This window comes from Hemiscyllium ocellatum, chromosome 12, assembly GCF_020745735.1.
Source record: "Hemiscyllium ocellatum isolate sHemOce1 chromosome 12, sHemOce1.pat.X.cur, whole genome shotgun sequence".
NCBI lineage: Eukaryota > Metazoa > Chordata > Chondrichthyes > Orectolobiformes > Hemiscylliidae > Hemiscyllium > Hemiscyllium ocellatum.
In genome coordinates, this window is record NC_083412.1 from 12,838,580 (window position 1) to 12,860,730 (window position 22,151).

A 22,151-nucleotide genomic window follows, 5' to 3' on the forward strand; every position below is an offset into this window, starting at 1 on the left:
TCACAAGACCTTTCCAAGATGCATGAAGTGACTGACTTGCGGTGTTTCCCACAGCCTTCAGGAAGCCACCTGTGTACATGAGAATACCAGTGATAGAGAAATTAAATTTATAGCATGTTTTAGATAGAATCATAAAATTGTTACAATATGAAAGGAGGCCATGACTCATTGTGTCTGTGTTTAGCCTTTCTCATGAGCAATTCCTGTAGTGCTACTACCTCACCGAATCCCTCTAAATCTGCATTTTAAAAAATTTTACAGATAATGATCCAATTCCCTTTCAAAATTATGAATGAATCTCCCTTTCCCATGCTCTAAGATGGTAAATTCCACATTCTTAACAGCTCATTACATTAAAAAAGGTTTTCTTCATGTCTCCAGTTCTTATTTTCCCGAGCATCTTAGATCTGTGTCTTTTGGTTCATGATTCCTCCAATGGAAGCAATTTTACTCTGTCCAGACCCCTCGTGAATTTGAACACCTGGCATCCTGGAGATTTACAACAAAGAGAAAGGCCCTCTAGCCCACCATGTTCAACCAGGTCAAAAACAACCAGCTAGCTATTCTCATCCCATTTTCCAGCACTTGGCCTGTATCCTTGATCAATTCTCCTTTCAACCATCTCTTCACCAAAGAGAACTATTTCAACTTCACCAATCTATCGAAATAACTGAAATTCCTTATTCTTTGAGAATGATTCTCGTGAATATTTTTAGCACGCTGCCTAATGCCTTTACATTCTTTCTAAAGTGTGGTTCCAGAAGTGGACACAATGCTTTAAGGGAAGCCAAACCAGTGCTTATTAGAAACTTGTCCATTGTTTTTATTTTCTGTTTCTAAAGAAATTTCTACTTACTTACTAGTATGATCCCCGTTTTCTAAGTGAGGATGACACTTGATATCAAGAAGCATGCAACATTGGAATTGTCAGTGAGGCATACCGAAGTGAGACAGATACTTTTCGAGGAGAAAAGAAATCTCAAAATAGTGCTCAACCAGAATTTTGTAGTCTCTCAGCCAATTGAAAACTGAAATGTTTCCATTGATTTCAGGTTTGGGACTTTGAGACCATTGACACAGCGGAGTCTTATGATGAGGATTCTATAGTAGAGATGGAACCAATGAATGAATTGCATGTTGGCAGGCATGTTAACCTCAAGTTCATGGTGAAATTCAAAGACTCAAACTTTATTTGGTGTGCCCAGGTATTTTAAAAAGATTTGTTTCAAAAAGAAATAATTTGCATGCATTTTACAGAGAAACCATAATATGTGTAGTAAGAAGAATTGGAACATTTAATGCTATGAAATCTGGTACATAAATTTATATTAACTGTTTTATGGATAAATATGGTAATCTGGTAAGTGTTATTCACTTCCAGTGACAGATTCTGCATTATACTTAGTCAAGTGGCTCAGCATAAGAGACAAATGAATCAGGATTGAAAAAAAGGAACATACCAATCAAAATTAGAAAAGTTAGCAGTGAGAAATACTTCTGAAAACAAACAGTGGGAAGGTGAAGTGTAAATCAGTTGAATCAGTCCAGGTACTTCTTGAAAAGTGCTATTGCTCTTTTTTTCCTTAGTAGTTTAAATGCTACAGGTAAGCATTCCACAATTGCCCAGTATGCATCAGTACACCCGAGCTCTCAGTTGCCTGTTGCAAGTGTGCAATTAAAGATAACCAGTGGGAGCTTTCTCTTGGGGAGAATACTGCTCCAGTTTGGTGGACTAAGGCTGTAACACAGCTTTGGGATTTTGGATTATGTCATCTGATTATCCTTAATGATAAATTGTTGGTAGATGTTTTCCTGCATTGAGTAGCAGCACACTCTGGGGAAGGGAGGAAAATTGCTGTTGGAAGCTTCAGGAAGGCTTGAGCTTTTCAGAGCCAGAACTGGTACAGTGCTAATGTTGTTACTACGTTGGCCTGTGATTTTTCATTGTTTTAATACCCTGGTCACTCTCTTCTGTCATAGTTCACAACAGATTCTGCAAGTACCAGTAGAATGTAGGGGCCCACAGTTTGGCTCTTTGTCCCACCCTTTATTTTTGTATTCAAGAATCATGCCACTGAATTATTGCACCTAAAGTAAAATCTGCTCTCATATCTTTAGAAACTCCATAATAGCCAGTGGCTTTTATGATAAGGTATTGATATTTGAGTTTGCTAAATTAACACAGGTAAGGGAAACTGATCATTTTTTTCTCCTAGGATGCCAATGGCAAAATCTGGAAACTGGACCTCTCCTTTTCAAATATTGTAAGTACAAGAAAGTGTTTTTGGTTAATTAAGTAAATAAGAACTGGCTGTTAGTATAACATTAATCTATCTCCTTTTCTGCCTCAACTCTTATCTTTTTCTTTCTCTTGCCTACATGAATATCTCTTCACCCATAACCTATATTTATTTATTCATTCTTGTGCTGTGTGCATCGCTGGCTAGACCAGCATTTATTGCCTGACCTAATTGCCCTTGAGAAGGTTATAGTGAGCTGCCTTCTTGAACTACTGCAGTCCATGCAGTGTAGGAATACCCATAGTTTTAGGAAGTGAGTTCCAGGATTTTGACCCAGTGACAGTGATGGAATGGCAATATAGTTCCAAGTCAGGAAAATGAGTGACATAGACGGGAGTTTGCAAGTGATGGTGTCCCCTTGTCCTTTTGGGTGGTAGAACTCATGGATTTGGAAAATGTTGGAGGAGCCTTGGTGAGTTGTTGCTGTGCATTTTGTAGATGGAGCACACTTCTGCTGCAATGGTGATTGAAGATTTAATGCAGAAGGTGTTTGATGGGGTTCCATCAAGTAGGCTGCTTTGTCATGGATGGTATTGTCTTACTGGTATTGTTACTGGAGCTGCATTCATTCAGGCAAGTGAAGAGCATTCTATCACATTCCTGATTTGTACTTTATTGATAGTGGATAGTGGATAGACTGTAAAGGCTCAGGAAATGCGTGTTACAGAATTTGCAGCTTCTGATCTGCTCATGTAGCCACTGTATTTATATGGCTAGTCGAGTTCAGCTTCTGGTTGAAGGTTCAGTGATGGTAACGCTATTGATTGTCAAGGGGTCATTAAATGCTTGGAGGACTTAGATTTTGAAACACTGTTTAAAAATTAATTTATTTCAAGTTTTGTGGATATGGTATAGTTTTAAAAGAGGTTATTGGAAGTTTACAGTGAACATTGGAGATTTTATTAACTAGACTTCCTATAAATTATATGACTGGTGATAACTGCTTACTTTGGTGTAGGCTCTGCTGGACCTTTTTAAACAGGGATTGGTTGAAAGAGCTAAAAATCACACAACACCCGATTGTAGTCCAACAGGTTTATTTGGAAGCACTAACTTTCAGAGCGCTGCTCCTTCATCAGGCGGTTGTGACAAGGAGCAGCGCTCCGAAAGCTAGTGCTTCCAAATAAACCTATTAGACTATAACCGGGTGTTGTGTGATTTTTAACTTTGTACACCCCAGTTCAACACTGACACCTCCAAATCATGGTTGAAAGAGGTTTTCTCTAATTAAAGGATAATACTGTGGATGCGAGAGATCTGGAAAAGAAACAGAAAATGCTGGGGAAGCTGAACAGGTCTGGCAACATCTGTGGAGAGGGAAATGCAGTGAATGTTTGGAGTACAATATCTGAAGAAGAGCCCTATTGGACTCAATATTAATTCTGTTTCTCTCTGCACAGATTCTTCCGAATCTGCTGAGTTTCTCTAGCACTTTTTTAAATTCTCTTTTCCTCCAGCTGATCTCTCTTGTTTCTGAAAAGAAAACCCTCTGCATCAGTTCATGGTGAAACCTGTTTATTCTTTTGAAAGAGTGTTTGAGTCCCAGAAAGCCAAAATCTGCAGATAAATCTGGTTTAGTTTCTACTTTGCCTGCAGCGAGACAGTAAGAGAGAGTTAATGTGTGTAATTGGGCAATTTAATGGGATAAATATTTATTCTTATATATTACTGACAGTATATGTTAAACAAATAACATACTTTATTGAAGGAAATACAGTTGTCTGCAGGCAGCGCTCAGTTGTATGGCGTTGGTTTCCCATCTTCAGGCTTGTCTGAGCGTATTGTATCCACAGGTGTTTGTGGTTTTTGAGAAGAATTGTAGCTTAGGTATGGGCAAACACCTATGGGCGCAATACACTCAAACTAACCCAAAGATGTGAAACCAACGCTGTCCGACTGAGTGCCACCCGTGAACAACTATATTCCCTACATGAATGCCTCAGGAAATAGGTATTACCAAGAAATGTCAAATACAAACCGTCTCTCAACACCCCTCAAGCCAAAAGAATAGCAGAACAGAACAGCCACAGGATGTTGCGAGAAATGATTAATGATGCCCACACCACCTTCACATAAACAAACGGACAATATTGTGCCAAAAAGCTTTGTATGCCAACGTGACTGACCAGGAATGGACAAGCATGTTAGACCATCAAACAAACAGCAGACCAAGACAAAGAAGAAACTAGCCCTACATGAAAAACTGGACAAGCTCGTACAAAGGAACAACACAGATAATTCAGAAGCTTGGTTAAAAAGCCTGTTGGACTGACCACTAGCAGATACGGAAAAAGCCATCTTAGTAAGACGAATGAACTATAACTACAGAGATCCAGACAAAAAGGACTTCCTAGCAGCACTGGAATCAACCCTAAAAGACAACAGACTTATGGAAGAAACCCAGCAGACCATCGGACAGATAGTAGCACCAACACTAAGCGGGTAGAAAGAAGGGAACACCCTCACCACACAGGAAAGGAAAGCCCCAGAAGGACTCAGAAAAGACAGAAATATTGTAATCCTACTGGCAGATAAAGGGCTCATGATCGTCATCCTAAACAGAGCACAGTACATTGAAAAGGTGATCTCACTGTCTACTGATACGGACCCCTACCAACAGGTGGCAATGGACCCAATTCCACAGCTAGAAAACCATATCACCGCACAATTGAAGAAACTCTACAAATCAGGCAAAATTAACAAGATAGATCTTCAAAGAATGAAACCTGATGGATCCAACATGCCCTGTTTCAATAAATTACCTAAGGTATACAGACTAGGGTGCCCCCCCCCCCCCCAAGACCCATCATCTCACTTCTCGGCACACCAACATACAGAGTAGCAAAGGAACTTCACCACAAACTGAAATACGTAGTGGAAGACTTGAGCCACTTCATCCACTCCACCAAGAATTCCTGAACATCATCAAAGATGCAAAGACAGAAGAGGATGAAGTCATGGTCTCCTTCAACCTAATGGCCCTATTCGCATCAATTAACGTCAGCCTGGCTAAAGAAACACTGACCTCACTACTGGACCAACCGAGGACACAAACACCAGACAGCACCAACTCTATCAGCAAGGACAGCATCCTCAAGCTAGTCGGCCTGTGCCTCACTACCCTCCACCTTCAACGACAAGACCTACAAATAAATCAACGGGACACCCATGGGATCACCAATTCTTAGCAGAAGCAGTTATGCAGAGACTAGAGCAAACAGCCATCCCCACAAGCTGACCCAAACTTTGGGTCCTCTATGTGGGTGAAACCTTTGTCATCATGAAATGGAAAAAAATAGAGGAAATCTCCCATATCATTAACAGCATCCTAACTGTCATAAATTTCACCAAGGAGGAAGAGAATAACAACAGACTCCCCTTCCTAGATGTCGCAGTGGAATGAACAGCCACTGGAGAACTGCAGACCAGCGTCTACAGGAAAACAATACACACAGACCAGATATTCAATTACAGGAGCAATCATTTCAACACCCACAAATGGAGCTGCATCAGGACTTTATTTAAATGGACCACAACACATTATAGCACCCAAGAACTTGGAGCAGCAGAGAAAAAATACTTGTACAATGTATTCAAGAACAATGGGTACCTGATAAACATCGTCCGCTGATTCTTAAATAACAAACCCAAACAAGTAGACACAACACGCTCAGTGATTCTGGCCAGACTGCCATACATCAAAGACTGCCATACATCAAAGACATCTTGGAGATGACTACCAGACTACTCCAACCACTTGGCATCATGGTAGCCCACAAACCTACCAAAACATTGAAACAGCTACTGATGAACCTAAAGGACCTTGTATCAACAACCAGCAAAACAAATGTCATATACAAAATACCCTGCAAGGACTGCAATAAACACTACATCGGACAGACAGGCAGGAAACTAGCTACCAGGATACACAAGTGCCAGCTAGCCACCGAAAGACATGACCAGTTATCACTAGTATCCTTACAGACGAAGAAGAACACCACTTCAACTGGGACAACACATCCATCCTAGGACTGGCTAAACAAAGACATGCATGAGAATTCATAGAGACCTGGCATTCAAACCGGAACTCCATCAATAAATACATCAATCTAGACCCCATTTACTAACCTCTGAGAAAAAGAACTGGAAATGATATCACCCACCTTAACAGACCCAGACACTTAAATAGAAAGTGGGACAGAACACCAGTGCTTCAACGGAGGCTCATTGATGATGTTTCTCAGCATGGTGATGAAACGTTTGAGAACAAACCTACTGGCTCAGTGAGCAAACTTACAATTTGAACCTTAACCTGAGCTACAAATCTTCTCAAAAATCACAAACCCCATTCCTTATTCCAATAATTATAAATTAATGTTTCTCATCACTGTCTTCAAAATCAGCGTTTTCCTTTCATTCCATTGGAGACCTTCATATTTTGAACACTTCTATAAAACTTTCATTGCTCCAGTAGAAGTATTCCCAATAGTTTAAGAATCCTTAACAACTATGGTTTTCATTCCTGCCGTTATCCTGTTTATTTGACATCTGACAAGCAGAAATGCCTTCCAGTTAATTATTGTGAAGATCAAAGTCATGGTTTTCGATTGTCAGTCTAAATTTTGTTCCTGATTCTATCCTTCCTCCCTGGCAACCCTCCTGAGATTAAGCCAGTCCTGTTGGCAACTTGGTGTTATACTTGACCCCCCCCCCCCCCCCCAAGTTAGGCTTCTGATCTTATATTCATGTCATGACTAAGACACCCTATTTCCACCAACATTGATTACTTTGCACATGTCTGCTGAAACCTTCATTCATCTTTTATTACTTCTCGACTTGGCTATTTGAATGTATTGTATAGGTAACACGGTGGCACAGTGGTTAGCACTGCTGCCTCACAGCGCCAGGGACCTGGGTTCAATTCCCGCCTCAGGCGACTGACTGTGTGGAGTTTGCACGTTCTCCCCGTGTCTGCGTGGGTTTCCTCCGGGTGCTCCGGTTTCCTCCCACAGTCCAAAGATGTGCGGGTCAGGTGAATTGGCCATGCTAATTTCCCCGTAGTGTTAGGTAAGGGGTATGGGTGGGTTGCGCTTCGGCGGGTCGGTGTGGACTTGTTGGGCCGAAGGGCCTGTTTCCACACTGTAAGTCTAAGTCTAAGTCTAAGTCTAAGCTGATGTCCCACATGAGGGTCCAAAATTCTGCTGCCCATGTTTTAATTCAGATCAGAGTCATGTACTCATATTATTCCATTGTTTGCTGACCAGCATTGATTTCTGGACAAGGAATATATTAGTTTAAAAATTCCTATCCTTGATTTCAAATCATGCTTTCTGAAATTCTGTAATGTGTGCCAACACTGCTGTGATGTATCCATACATCTCTAACCCTGAGATCTTCCACATCCTGATTTTAATCACTTCATCATCAATGGTTGTGCTTAGGCCCTAAGGTGTATGATACTCTATTTTTTGCCCTGTTCCAAACTGACATCCTTCTTGCTAGTAGTAGTTGTAAAATGTAGCTGGTTTCTCCATTTCCCAGAACTGATATCTCTCCTACTGTTATTGATTAAATCTGTCAGATAAAGGAAACACCTTGTATGAACATTGCATCCTTCAAACTTGTTACTTTCAGTGTTCAATTTTTCTCAGTATATTAATCTTTTTTCTGAACTTTGCAGACCCAAGACCCTGAGTGCCTGTTTTCTTTCCATGCTGGACCGATCCAGGCTTTGGACCTTTCACCACTCACCTATCTGATGGCAACAACAACACTTGACTGTGGGTTTGACTTCTTCACTTAAATAAAAAATGATTAGATGTAGTTGCAATTTAGTTAGCTTTCTTTCAGAAAAATAAGTATCTTTTGGAGTTAAATAGAATCACTTTAAGGCAATGAAACTGACAAACAAAAGTAACTACTCTGCTTTATATTTGATTCTATCATTCATGGGATGTGCTCTCCCCCCCAGCAATGCCAGAATTTGTTGCCCATCCCTAATTGCTCATGAGAAAATGGATTGGAACTGCCTTCTTGCACTGCTCATACACTTAGTAGAAATGTCCTAGGGAATGTAGCTGAACAAAGAGACCTTAGCGTTCATAGTTCCTTGAAAGTGGAGCTGCAGCAGGTAGTTAGGATAGTGAAGGAGGCATTCAGTATGCTTTGCTTCATTGGTCAGAGTATTGAGTATAGGAGTTGGGAGGTCATGTTGCAGCTGTACAGGACGTCGATTAGGCAACTTTTGAAATATTGTATGCAGTTCTAGTCTCTCCCCCCTATAGGAAGGAAACTTGAAAGAATTCAGAAAAGATTTACAAGGATGTTGCTAGGGTTAGAGGGTTTGTGCTGCATGGAGAGGCAGATTAGGCTGGGGCTCTTTTCCCTGGAGTGTCAGAGGCTAAGGGGTGACCTTATAGCAGTTTATAAAATCATGAGGGGCATGGATAGGATAAATAGATAAGGTCTTTTCCCTGAGGTGGGGGAGTCCAGAACTAGATGGCATAGGTTTAGGGTGAGAGGGGAAAGACCTACACAGGACGGCACGGTGGTACAGTGGTTAGCACTGCTGCCTCACAGCGCCTGAAGACCCGGGTTCAATTCCCGACTCAGGCGACTGACTGTGTGGAGTTTGCACGTTCTCCCCGTGTCTGCGTGGGTTTCCTCCGGGTGCTCCGGTTTCCTCCCACAGTCCAAAGATGTGCGGGTCAGGTGAATTGGCCATGCTAAATTGCCCGTAGTGTTAGGTAAGGGGTAATGTAGGGGTATGGGTGGGTTTCGCTTCGGCGGGTCGGTGTGGACTTGTTGGGCCGAAGGGCCTGTTTCCACACTGTAAGTCTAATCTAATCTAATCAAAGGACCTAAGGAGCAACATTTTCATACAGAGGATGGTGCGTGTATAGAATGAGTTACCAGAGGAAGTGGTGGAGGCTGGTACGATTACAACATTTAAAAGGCATCTGGATGGATATATAAATAGGAAGGGTTTAGAGGGATATGGGCCAAGTACTGGCAAATAAGACAAGATTAGTTTTGGATATCTAGTCAGTTGGACTGAAGGGTCTGTTTCCATGCTGTACATTTCTATGACTCTGTAACTCTATGTTTACCATGTACATTTACCATGATATTAGGTAAGAATTTTTTGATTTTTTTACCCAGCAACAGTGAAAGACTAGGTGCAGTGTAGGTCCATAATAGCATAGGTGGACTGAGAATGGAATTAAGGGAGAGGATTAGAGTTTAGGATTTAGTCATTTGAGGCTCTCTTTTGGTTGATGGGTGTAGACTGAGGGAGGCCCATTTCAATAGAATGGAGGTTTTGGAGTGTTGGACCAGGGGGCTAAAGGAGGTTGTCAAGGAAGAGAGAGATGAAACAGATGAATTTGAATATTCAACCTGAAATGAGGAACTAACATATGCTAGCAGGAATCGGAGTAATGGATGGGTGGAATTGAGTGTGCTAAAAGATAAATACAGCAGAATTTATACAGAAGGATGGGAGATGAGGAAGTAGAGTGAAGTCAGGCTTGGAGGAGACAAAAACATGTAGAAAGGTTGCACTGGTAGAGGAAAGACATGTTTGGCTTGAATTAGTCAGAGAGTTCCACCATTCAAACCACTTCACATCCCTTCCTCACTGATAGCACTGGTGTTTACTATCTGATGATGCACTGCATTAACTCACCATGGCTTATGTCCTTGCCACCGATCTACCTGTACTGCTAAGAAATAAAGCTTTTCACTGTATTTAGGCACATGTGACAATAAATCAAATCAATTAATTATTCAGTCCTCTGACAACACTCTCCAAATCTGCAACCTCTACCACTTAGAAGTCAAGGGCTATAGTTAAATGGGAACACTGTCACCTGCAAGCTCCCACCCAAGCCAGACGCCATCCTGACTTGAAAATATATCACTTTCTTCACTATTGCTGAGTCAAGTTCTTGGAACTCCCTCCCTAACAGCACAGTACATGTCCCTATCCCCCAAGAACATCAGTGGTTCAAGAAGGCAGATCCCCACAACTTACTCCAGGGCAATTAGGGTTGGGCAATAAATGAATCCCATCAATGAACCATAAAGATCTGAGAATGTGGGCAGACTGGTTCAATCTGGGGGTGAGGCAGGCAAGTGATTAAATTTGTTCTAGATGTCAAAAAACTGGTCTGTTAACACATCTAGCCGATCAAAATGATAGAGGTGGGTTTCATTGGTATATTTTGAAAAGGAGAGATGCCTGTAGTGATGTTGCTGTGTAAACTGAGAAAAGGAAGCAGCTGATATTCGATATTTGTGTAACTGCTGAGCTGAAAGTTCAGAAAGGGGATAGGAAATCATTCCATGTATGAAATCAAATGTTTAAGTTCAAATGGTTAAGAATAATACCCTGTAACAGTTGTACCATAAAGCTGGACAATGGAGACAAGACACTGCAAAAGGATGACACAACTCTGAAAAAATGACCAGAGCGATAAAATACCAGGGCCGGAATCACAGAGTTGGTAAATGATGGCTCTTATGATGGCTTGACACTGCACTGAAAGGATTTAAACATGAACTTGAGGAGGATATGCTCTGCGTTGGGACGCAATGATGTTTCAAGTACCTTCAGTCGGGAATGAAGGTTGGAGATAAGAAATTAGTGTTTAGTAAGGTGCAAAGAATCAATGGTGAGCACTTCTGAGTTTGAGATCATAATGGTGTTTTGGTGGAGAGTGGAGCCATCAACAATGGCAGAGATAACACAAGGACCAGAATGTTGAATGGTAGAAGTTGAGTGGAAAGGTAATTGAGAAGGGAAAAGGTTGGTTTCCTGCAGAATTGAAAGATTTCAGAAAAGACTTTAAGAATGCTGCCAGGGTAGGAAGGTTTGAGCTATTGGAAGAGGCTGAATAGACTGGACTTATTTTCTCTAGAGCATCAGAGGCTGAGGGGTAACCTTATGGAGGTTTATAAAATCATGAGGAGAATGGATAGGGTGACTAATTAAGGTCTTTTTTCCCACGGTAAGGGGGTCTAAAACTAGAGGGCATAGGTTTAAGGTGAGAAGGGAAAGGTTTATAAGGGACTTAAGGGGCAAAGAGTCGTGTATGTATGGAATTAACTGCCAGAGGAAGTGGTGGAGGCTGGTTCAATTTAAAAGGCATCTAGATGGTTATATGAATAGGAAGATTTTGAAGGGGTATGAACCAAATCCTGACAAATGGGACTGTATTAATTTAGGAAATCTGATTGGCATGGATAAGTTGGACCAAAGTGCCTGTTTCTATTTTGTTATTTCTCTATGATTATAATTCATAAAATAAGGCTAAAGTGAGTGAGACTGGGGATTGTTTTAGAGGTAGAGGATGGATACGTCAATCTTTATGAAGAATAAATCCAAAGATTTGTTGCTCTTAGGAGGGGAAAGAAAGTGGTTTGCATAGAAGGAAACCAGGAGTTCTCCATGCAGATTAGATAAGTAACTTCAAAAGTTCTGGAACCTAAGGTAATAAAATAATAAATACACATAGTGAAAAACTCAGCAGGTCTGATAGCATCTGAGAATGAATCTTTTGCCTATTGTTTTCAGGTTTAGAGTCATATTGAACTCAAAACATTAACTCTGTTTCTATCTTAATCCTGTCAGACCTGCTGAATTTCTCCAGCATTTTGTTTAGTCTCCAGATTAACTGGCTGCTGGCACCTGCCTACCCATTCTGCTAGCCATCCTTCATCCTCCTGCAGATTATTATACTCTTCTTTTATCAAGCTCCATATTTTTACGTTAGAACAGATCTTGATTTTGTGCTCCGTGTGCACATTTCATAAATGTTTATGTAGAAGTGAGAATTGCTTCAGATGAGTTGCTTTCTCTGATGCCACAGAACTATCTGTGAATTATGTTATGTCAATGCTAGTTTTATCAGTGATTTTTTAATCAGGAAGTCAATCCTGATACTTGCTCAGATGTTTGTTTTATTTTCCTTTACAATTTCAGGCACGGTACGCATCTATGACTTTGTAAGAAAAAAAACCATGGCCATTGTGCAATACAGTCAAGGAGGAACTGCACTCACGTGGGCACCTCTTGTGGTATGTGCAATTTCATTGCAGTTGTTTCTGCAACATTTGAGTGAACTGATGTCTTTGCAATGGTCACAAGTTGCCAATGAAAAAGAATTTAGCAAGAATACAGTGGTGATTGGGACCATGCCTGCACATTTTTTGACAGGCACAAAGAACGGATAATATTCCTCAATGCTGATGCATACTCAGAAAATTAGGGCTGCAGTTTGTATAATGAAGATTCAAAATGGGGTGGTTTTTAACTAGCAACTTTGGGGTCAAACTTGTTGGAGAGATCTGGAACATGGTAGGCAAATTTGCTGATGATAGGAATGCAATTTGTGAGGATATAATATGTCTGCAAAGAGATATAGATAGAACAGCAGAGTGGGCAATAAAATGTCACTTGAGATACAGTCTGGAAAAATGTGAACTTGTCCACTTCAGCAAGAAGAACAGAAAAGCAGCATATGATTTAAATGAAAAGGGAGACTACACAGTTGTTGTTTCAGAGAGATATGGATGTTATGGAACAGAACCATAAACATTTAGGATGCAGCTAATCAGTATAAAGGACACATGTCCATCCCTCCTACTGGAAACATCATCAAATGCTGTTATCAACATTGTGGGCATTACCATCAAAAATCAAAGACAGCAGATGTTTGGAACACCATCCTCTGTAAATTCCCCTCCAAGTCACACCATCTTCACTTGCAATTATGTCACCATTCCTTCAGTGTCACTGGATCCTGGAATTCCCTTCCTATTATCACTGTGGAAGTATCCACACTAGGTGGACTGCTGCAGTTCAGCTGGTTCACCACAACATTGTTGAGGGCAGATAGACAACAAATACTGGCCTTGCTAATAATACTCACATCCCATGAAAGAATAAAAAAAAATCAAAGGATCATCAGCTCTTTACAGGCTGTTCGCTGGTTTACCTCTTCAGGTTGTCACAGCAATTCTTCAAGTTCTAGATATGTTCTATTGTCGAATAAAGTGTAAGTGAAAGATGGGATGTGGCAGGTGCCGATATTCTGTTTTGATTTTGCTGAGGTTAAAAAATTTTGCAAGGCCAGATTTTCGGAGAGGGTGGATCAGTAGATTCTCTCTTTACTTTGAGCATGTCTGGGACATGAGCAGAGGCCACACAAAGTAGGACAAGAGAAGACGAAATATAATGGAGGGTTTTTAGAGAGCAGAGATCTGCTGAAGATTAGGTGACACGGTGGTTCAGTAATTGGCACTACTGCCTCGCAGCGCCAGGGACCCGGGTTCAATTCCAGCCTCGGGTGACTGCATTCTCCCTGTGTCTGTGTGGGTTTCCTCCGCGTGCTCCAGTTTCCTCCCACATTCCAAAGATGTGCAGGTTTGGCCGTGCTAAATTGCCCATTGTGTTCAGGGATGTTTAGGTTAGGTGCATTAGTCAGGGTAAATGTAGATTAATAGGGTTGGGGAATGGGTCAGGGTGGGTTACTCTTCAGAGGGTTGGTGTGGACTTGTTCGAAAGAAAGGCCTGTTTCCACACTATAGGGATTCTATGATTTGGTTGCTGATGTGCTGTGATAATCTTAAAGCTTGTTGCACATCAATAAATCAGAGCCTGGCAGCTGAATGAGCTTCAATGACAACCAACTAAGAATAAGTGATATCAGTTTGAACTTCCACAGCAAGATTCATTAGGTTTCACATTGTAATGTTGAAAATGCAGCAGTCACTTTATGCGGACCTTGCTCCCATAAAAGGCAATGCGTTAGTGACAAGATAATCCATTTGAGTGATGCTGGTTGAGGGATAAATAATGGTGAGTGTACAGGTGATAACTCCCTTGCTGTGATTTCAGATAGTGTCATTGGTTACTTTCTATCCACTTGAGAGAGTAGAAAGGACCTTTTTTTAATTAATCATCCCAAAGACCTCCAGGAGTACAGCATCCTCTCAGTATTTCCATTGTAGTCACCCAGATTGTGTGCTCAAGTCCGTGGAGTGGCATTTGAATCCATAACTTTGGCTGATACATTAAAACCTGTACAGTATCAAAATAATTCTGATTCTCTTTTTGCACTATTTAAAACCGTGTTTAAATTTTTAATTTTGTGAAGTGACTCATGTCGAAAAAACTGATTCAAGCATGTATTCCACCCACACTGCACAGCACTGTTGGGTCTTACGAAGGTGTTAGATTCTTGCTCCTTCAAACTCAGATTTTTGACGTTGATATCACAGTATGCACATCTGTCATTTGATTTGAGGTGAGCACCATTATCGTGTCATCAAACTGCAAAATGTCAGCCAATATGATGTGATGAGCTTTCAGTCATCAGTAGTGATGGATACGTATCGATATTTATAGTATGCTATTTATGTCTGCTGTCCCTTCTGCCAACCAAAATAAGTTTTTGGAGATGACGTTCTCTTCCTAGCTACAATTTTAAAGTGATGATTTTTAGCATGTATTTATGTGGAATTCTAAAATATGCAAAAACACCTCTGGGCCAAACGTGGGCACATAGCACTAGTTTAGTTTGGGATCATGTTCGGCGTGGACTAGTTGGATCGAAGGGTCTGTTTCCATGATGTATGACTCTAAATCTAAAATATTTTCCTTTGCAGCTGTACCCAAAGGGAAATATGATAGCTGTAGGGTTTGAAGATGGTGTTATCAGGATCTTGGAAATCTATAACCCACAAGGCCTTGCACATGTTGCTGGCCGATCGGAAGTTGGTGAGATTGAGTTTCGATTAAAAGAGGCCTTGAAGCCACACACAGCTGCTGTCTCTGCTATTGCTTATGAACATAATGGAAAAATGCTTGCCACAGGTGTAAGTATATACATAAAACATATTTAAAATGCATTGATAGTAACTTGGGACCTGAACTGTTCCATTACTCTATCCAACCACTAATCTGTCTGACTTTGCTCTCCACTGTTATCTCATCTCACGGCTCATGCTGTTCTCATGTAGTCAGACTCCTGCATCTTTCATTGTAGCTATGCTGCAGAATACCTAACCTGCATGGTTACTTGCATGGTTTCAGGTACTCATCTTAACCAGTACAGTCCTTCAGATTTCTTCCACTCTGCCTGAGCATTTCTTCTGCAGTAAAAAAAATCTCAGATTCTAACTCATGAAATAAGTAGTCACTCCTAACTACCCTCATAATGCTTCTGACGCTGAGTCAATCCGAAAACTACGCATTTCATGTGTACACAAACTTGATTGAAAACTCTCACTGCTGAAGGGAAGACTGTCCAATCAAAACATATTTTGAAACAGGATGCGATAAAAATGACCAAAGAAGGCCTTTATTTGAAAAAAAACCCTCAAAATATACATTTGCTGTGATTTGGAATATGCAATCTTGAGATTTTAAAATTTTATCTAAGCTCTTACATTGGGAAATTATTTATAAGTTGATTTATTGAAGGAAAAGTAGATTAAAAATAGCCAAATGAAAGTTGCTTACATTTTTCCTGTCATCATCAAACAGCAATATGGCCATGACTTGATAAACTGTTTTAGTGCTTTGATTGATGGAACAATGTTCACCAGATCATTCACCTGCGCATCTTTAAAATCGGACTTGTAAGTCCACCGAAGCAGCCATGTGAGGCATCTGTCTAATATTTCATGCAAAAGATGCAGGGTGACGCCTTCAGTACTGTACTTGAAGTGCCAAACCTGGATTTTTCTGCTCATGTTTCTAGAATGGGCCAAGTAATTCACAACCTTCTGATTAGAGATGAGTGTGCTATCTGTTGAGCTATGGCTGACACACCTGCAGAACTACAACAGTATTTGCACTAATTCCATAATATTTGATTTAAGGGTTAGCAAACTACAGTTTAACATTAATGGGAAGATCCAATTAAAAGCAATACATTCGGCATTGTCAAATCTATGTCGATTTAATGTGGAAAATCCAGAATTACTTCTGAGATAGAGATTTAGACTGACGGTATAATAACAGCGTAATACATGCCCTCTGATAATGTTCACAGTCGGTTGAATCATACACTATTTTATGTATTAGATTGTGCAGTGCTGCTCGGGGCATTAAATCCTTTTTGAATGAGTTCAGATTTTAGACTAACCCTTCAGGTCAGACTATGACCTTATTTACCTTGCCTGAAGTGTGATTGGTGGGGACATGCAAACCTAAATGTTTTTACCGTGTATATATTCGATTAGTGCCGTTGTTTCGCCATTTGTTCTTGCAGTGTGAGAAATGAGAAACATTCCCTATAGACTGGATTTTTTGAATTCCCCACTGATGGGTTTGAAGTGGAGCTGCCTTCCCCCTGCCTACTCACCTGCTTCTGAGTGGTCTGAAATCCCACAGAGAGAAGGGGAGATATTAGGCAGCCTGCCCCTCCTTGGGCCTATTGACCCTCCTAAATGACCAATTAATTGGAACTTGAGGACCTCAGCCTGGCTGCTACTGCTATTTTCCTCATGCCAGGTAAACATCTGGGAACCCTGGTACTGGTATCCTTAGAGGGGCATATAGGAGACCAAGGTCATCCTGCACTTTATTGCTGTCTGTTTCATCCTCTTGAATTCAGCATAGTCTATCTACTGAATATACATACCTATATACTGTGCTCGTTGAGACCCCCAACTCCAGTCTTTACAACATTCATTGACATGTTAGAATTGCCTGATTTACCAGCAGTTGTCAGTGCTGCCTCTGCTCCTATCAGACCAGAACTGCCAGTCACCAAATTAGCTATAGCTCTCTAAAATCAGACTGGCTTTAATCCATATCTTAAACCAATTACTGTTGCTTCAGTTAAATTTGCTGTGGGCACTCATTGGAATCACAAGTGAGCTGTCAAACGTTTAAATGTGGGGTGATTGTGGTGCCTTGTTAAATTCAGCCCTAAGTGTAGTAATTTAAAATGAGCGTTTTCCAGGTTGCAATGTTTCTTCTTCCCTTAGAGCACAGACAGCACCGTGTTTTTCTTTCTAACTGGGAATAAATATACACCAGTGGGATTCATCACTGTACCAGGACCAGTTGTGAGCTTGGAGTGGTCTCCACCAACCCATGTATGTATCTTGCAATATTCTTTTATGGACTGAAATGAAAAATTGATTCTATGTGGCATTGTTGAACATGTTTTTCACCTATAATTTCCAAAGTATCAAATGGGATTATATAGTTTATGCAAATAAGACATGGGAAATATTGAATTATTTTTTAACAGTCAGATCCAGATTACTGTGAGGTATTGGAACCATGCTAGAGTAAAACACCTGACTCAATCAACCAGGAAGTGCTATGGAAGATCCGGTCAAAGGCCACCTGTCCAGAGGAATTCATCAACATCTTCCATCTCCTCCATCCCAAGATGTTGGTGATAGTGTTCACTGATGTTAACATGACAGGATCCTTTGAGGTCAAGACTGAAGTCAGTCAGGGATGTCTCATAGTTTCCCCATCTTCATCATCACAGTTCTCCAACTTGTAAAGATCAAGCTTCCCAGTGGATGTTGTTTTTTCTCAGATTTCAACTAGTTGAGGTGTAAAAGGTTTTCATCCATCCTGTAAACAAACACTGACATCGCTTGTGGAACTTGACCATGTGGATTACAATGTCTTCTGTACTCTTTGGGAAGAAAAACTTCAAGCTTCGCTTAATGACTCTGTGGAACCATATCAAAGAATTAGCCTCAGCCTCAACCTCAAGAAGACTCAAATCCTTTACCAATTTATCCCAGGTCAAGTTCTGGTCCATCCCTCCATTAAGATCAATGGAGAAATTTTCCCAAACGTGAAACATTTTCTTTACCTTGGAAGCTACTTCTCTTCTAAGGCTGACAACAGTGTGGAGATTTGGCATCTCATTAAATCTGTGAATGCTGCCTTTGGATGTCTAAAGATGAGAGTTTTCAATGATTGTGACATCTGTACTGATACCAAGATCCTTGTGGATATGCGATCCAAACTGTTCTGACTCTTATATATGGCTCAGAAACTTAGACTACATATCAACACCATCTCAAGACCCTTGAGAAATTCCATCATCGCTGTTTGAGATAGATTCTCCACATCAGCTGGTAGAACAGGTGTGCTAACCTCAGTGTCCCTGAAACAGCCAATAGCACAAGCATCGAGGCCACAATCAACTAAAACCAACTCTGCTTGGCCGACGATGTGTTAAAGATGCCTGAATTTCAACTGCCAAGTAAATCTTTTTCGACAAGCTCAAGGAAGGAACCCGAACGAGAAAAGGATAAAGGAAGTGTTTCAAAACCTCCATGAAGGCTTCCCTCAGGAAATGCAATATACATGTTGATGCAAAGGAGACCCTTGTTCAGAAGAAAAAAACTGACTTGGAGGAAATGCCTATATGAAGGGACACAATGTTTTGAGAACACCTCGGCAAGAGGAAGTATGAAAAAGGAACTGGAAAAAGAATGTCAAGCATCCCAAGGCTGAGGACCATTTTCCACCTTCAGGAAAACCTGCCAAATGTGAAGTCAGATATACAGCTCTAGGATTGGGTGCATAAGCCACACAGGAACTCATAGAACCCAGGACCAGTAATATGGAATTTACGTCAGTGGACAATCATACTCTTTACTGAATGTGCCAACGATGACAATAAAACAGTTCCTGTACATGTGCGTACATCTCTATGCGTGTGTTTGCATGCATATTTCTGTGTAGTTGGGAATGCATATTTGTATGTATGGACTTTGCAGAAGACTGGAAGGTATTGAACCATTTGGACACATTAAGGGAATCCATTTGAGATCAACAATTTAATGTAGGCTATTCTACCTGCTGATCGTTGAAAGTCAAATGACTTTGGAAAAATAGCCAAGTAAAGCTTTTGTAAAGATAAAATGGGGTTTATTGCATATAATGGCTCAAAGACTGACTTTGAACAAGGCAATGGGGCCTCTGTCCGGATGGCTGCCTCGCAACCCTTTCAGGATTTGATTTCTGTATCACAAACCTAGGGAGTCTAAGAGAAAAGTCTTCCAAAGATGGAAGTAGTCAAATAGCGTGATGCTGGAAAAACACAACTGGTCAGCCAGCATCAGAGGAGCAGGAATGAAGGGCTCATGAAGGGCTTATGAAGGGCTAAGGCCTGAAATGTCGATTCTCTTGCTTCTCGGATGCTGCTTGACTGGCTGTGCTTTTCCAGCACCACACTCTGATCTCCAGCATCTGCAATCCTCACTTTCTCCAAAGATGAAGGTAGGCTGCATGTCTCAACTGAAATTCTTGGGAACCTACCAACATTTCCACATCTCAGTATTTTGACTACCTTGTAAACTCTGAGAAGCTGTACTATGACACTATCCAAAGTGTTACATCCAGCTTGATTTTCATTCAAACTGAAGGCTTGTTTGGAGAATGTTCCATTAAATTGAGGCTGTCAGTAATTTAATTTTATCACCTTGAAAGCTGATGGATTGTGAAAATAAATCAAATCCTTTTTAAAATCATTTTTCAAACCATTGGCATTAAGCATATTCATCTTTTGACCATTTTCAAATATCATCTCTGCAAATTTTTTTGTTGTCTTTTGTGCTGTACGAGTGTATCTTTGTTAATGATAAAAGGGGGTACAGTTCTATTCTGGATTGTAGCTTGTCAATCGGTGTTGCACTTATTTCTACGAGTGAGCTTTAGCTCAAAGTACACAGATCTTTTTGAGCTTGTTAAAGAAGTCTATTGAAAGTCATAAGAAAGTCACAAGGGACAGTTAGCAGGAAAAAAATGTAATAGTTAAGATTTGTCTGGGGTAGCATAAAACAGTGCTTTCAGATCAGCTGGCTGTTATATGTAGTGTGTGATATTCGGTTCCCTTGCATTGAATGTTATTAAGTATTTGGGTTTGTGCATAACATGGAGCCTATTTTATATTGGCTAGTTTTGCACTATTACCTGAACTGAATTTTTAGACTGACCTCTGTCTTTATGTGTGTAAATGCCACACACTATGACAATTTAATTTTATGTCCTTGTTTAATATTTTCTTTCCTTGTCTATTAGGAGAAAACTATGTTACTCATATTTTGTGAAAATGGTTATGTGGTTCAAGCTGCATATCCAGAACTAGAGGAACTAGATACAACATTAACATTTGAGATTCCCCTTACGAAGCAGTATTTCCATTTCAAGAGCATCAGGTCGAGTATTGAGGTAATTTTTGCATCACCAGTTACACCTATTAAGAGCCTGTCAAACTATCAAGATAGGGCTAATTTGCTAAGAATATCCCAGTACACAGGGCAGTTAAATAGGTTGGCATGAAGAAGGTCCTTCAACTAATGTAAGGGATTACCCTGAGATCTGGCACCCATCTCTCAGAAATTTAGGGTTGTACAGTTTGTAATATTCCATGTATTCAATTTTACATTTTATCTATTATCTGTATCCATTTCAAGCATCCAGTAGTTACGATCTGTTAGACACAAGTTTGGCACAATATCAGCTTGTTGGTGAAGAACTAGTTGGGTAGATAAACGAAATGCAATAATTATAAAACATATGAAGGCTGAGAAGGCACTTGATAACATTGTTCTTAGGTAAGACTATTCTGAGACAAATTATGTTTGTGTGACAAGAGAAATAAGAAAGCATGGATAGAAAGTTGTTTTAGAGTCAGGATTTCAACAGACAGGGTAAATAAATATTCAGATTAAGGAAAGGTTTACAAGTGACTCATTGTTGGGAGCTTGGTGGAAGCACTTGTCGTGAAAATGAGTGGTATGTTGTTGTTATTTGGAACTTGGGTTCTGCAATAGAGTCATAGATTCATCGATTCAAAAAGCATGGAAACCGATCCTTCGGTCCAACTCATCTACACCAACCTGATATCCCAAACTGACTTAGTCCAATTTGCATTTAGCCTATAACCCTCTAAATGATTCCCATTCATGTACCCATTCAGATGCCTTTTAAATGTTGTAATTATACCTGTCTCCACCACTTCCTTTAGCAGGTTATTCCATATACAGATCATACTCTGCGTAAAAAAGTTACCATCAGATCCTTTTGAACTCTTTCCCTCTGACCTTAAACCTATGCCCTCCAGTTTTTGACTCCCTTACCTTGGGAAGAAGGATAGGACACCCCAGTCCTCACCTTCCACCCCAGCAATCACTGGATACAGTCCATCATCCTCCGTCATTTCCACCACCTATAGTCAGACCCCACCACCAACGAGTTATTTCCCTCCCCACCTCTTTCAGCACTCTGAAGAAACCATCCCCTCCATGAGTTCCTCGTTAGGTTCACACCATCCCCCCCACCCCCACCCCATCACCGCACCCTCCACTCCCTGTACCTTCCCTTGCCACCGCAAGATCTATAAAACCTCTGCCCACATCTCCCACCTCACCTCCATCCAAGGCCCCAAAGGATCCTTACACATCTGCAGAGCTTTTCCTGCACCTCATCTACTGTGTTCATTGCTCTCGATGAGGTCTCCTCTACATTGGGGAGATAGGATGCCAACTTGTGGAATGTTTTAGAGAACATCTCTGGGGGACACGCACTAAACAACCCCACCGCCCTGTGGCCAACCACTCCAACTCCCCCTCCCACTCCGTCAAGGACATGCAAGTCCTGGACCTCCTCCACTGCCAAATCCTAGCCACCTGATGACTGGAGGAAGAACACCTCATCTTCTGCTTGGGACTTCCCAACCACACGGAATCAATGTCGACTTCACAAGTCTCTTCATCTCCCCTCCCCTCACGTTATCCCAGATCTAACCCTCCAACTCAGCATTGCCCATTTGAACTGTCCTACCTTTCCATCTT

At 40.8% G+C, this 22,151-nt stretch overlaps 1 protein-coding gene across 1 annotated transcript in view; it reads left to right on the forward strand.

The window, feature by feature from the left end:
* The window catches only part of LOC132820891 (cilia- and flagella-associated protein 44), a 162,042-nt gene that overhangs the window by 38,179 nt on the left and 101,712 nt on the right, over positions 1-22,151 (forward strand). The window contains exons 8-14 of the mRNA XM_060833249.1: positions 1,053-1,205; positions 2,217-2,264; positions 7,981-8,080; positions 12,286-12,380; positions 14,973-15,182; positions 17,304-17,414; positions 20,377-20,526. Coding sequence (XP_060689232.1) covers positions 1,053-1,205; positions 2,217-2,264; positions 7,981-8,080; positions 12,286-12,380; positions 14,973-15,182; positions 17,304-17,414; positions 20,377-20,526 — 867 coding nt within the window. The remainder of the gene's footprint in view (positions 1-1,052; positions 1,206-2,216; positions 2,265-7,980; positions 8,081-12,285; positions 12,381-14,972; positions 15,183-17,303; positions 17,415-20,376; positions 20,527-22,151) is intronic.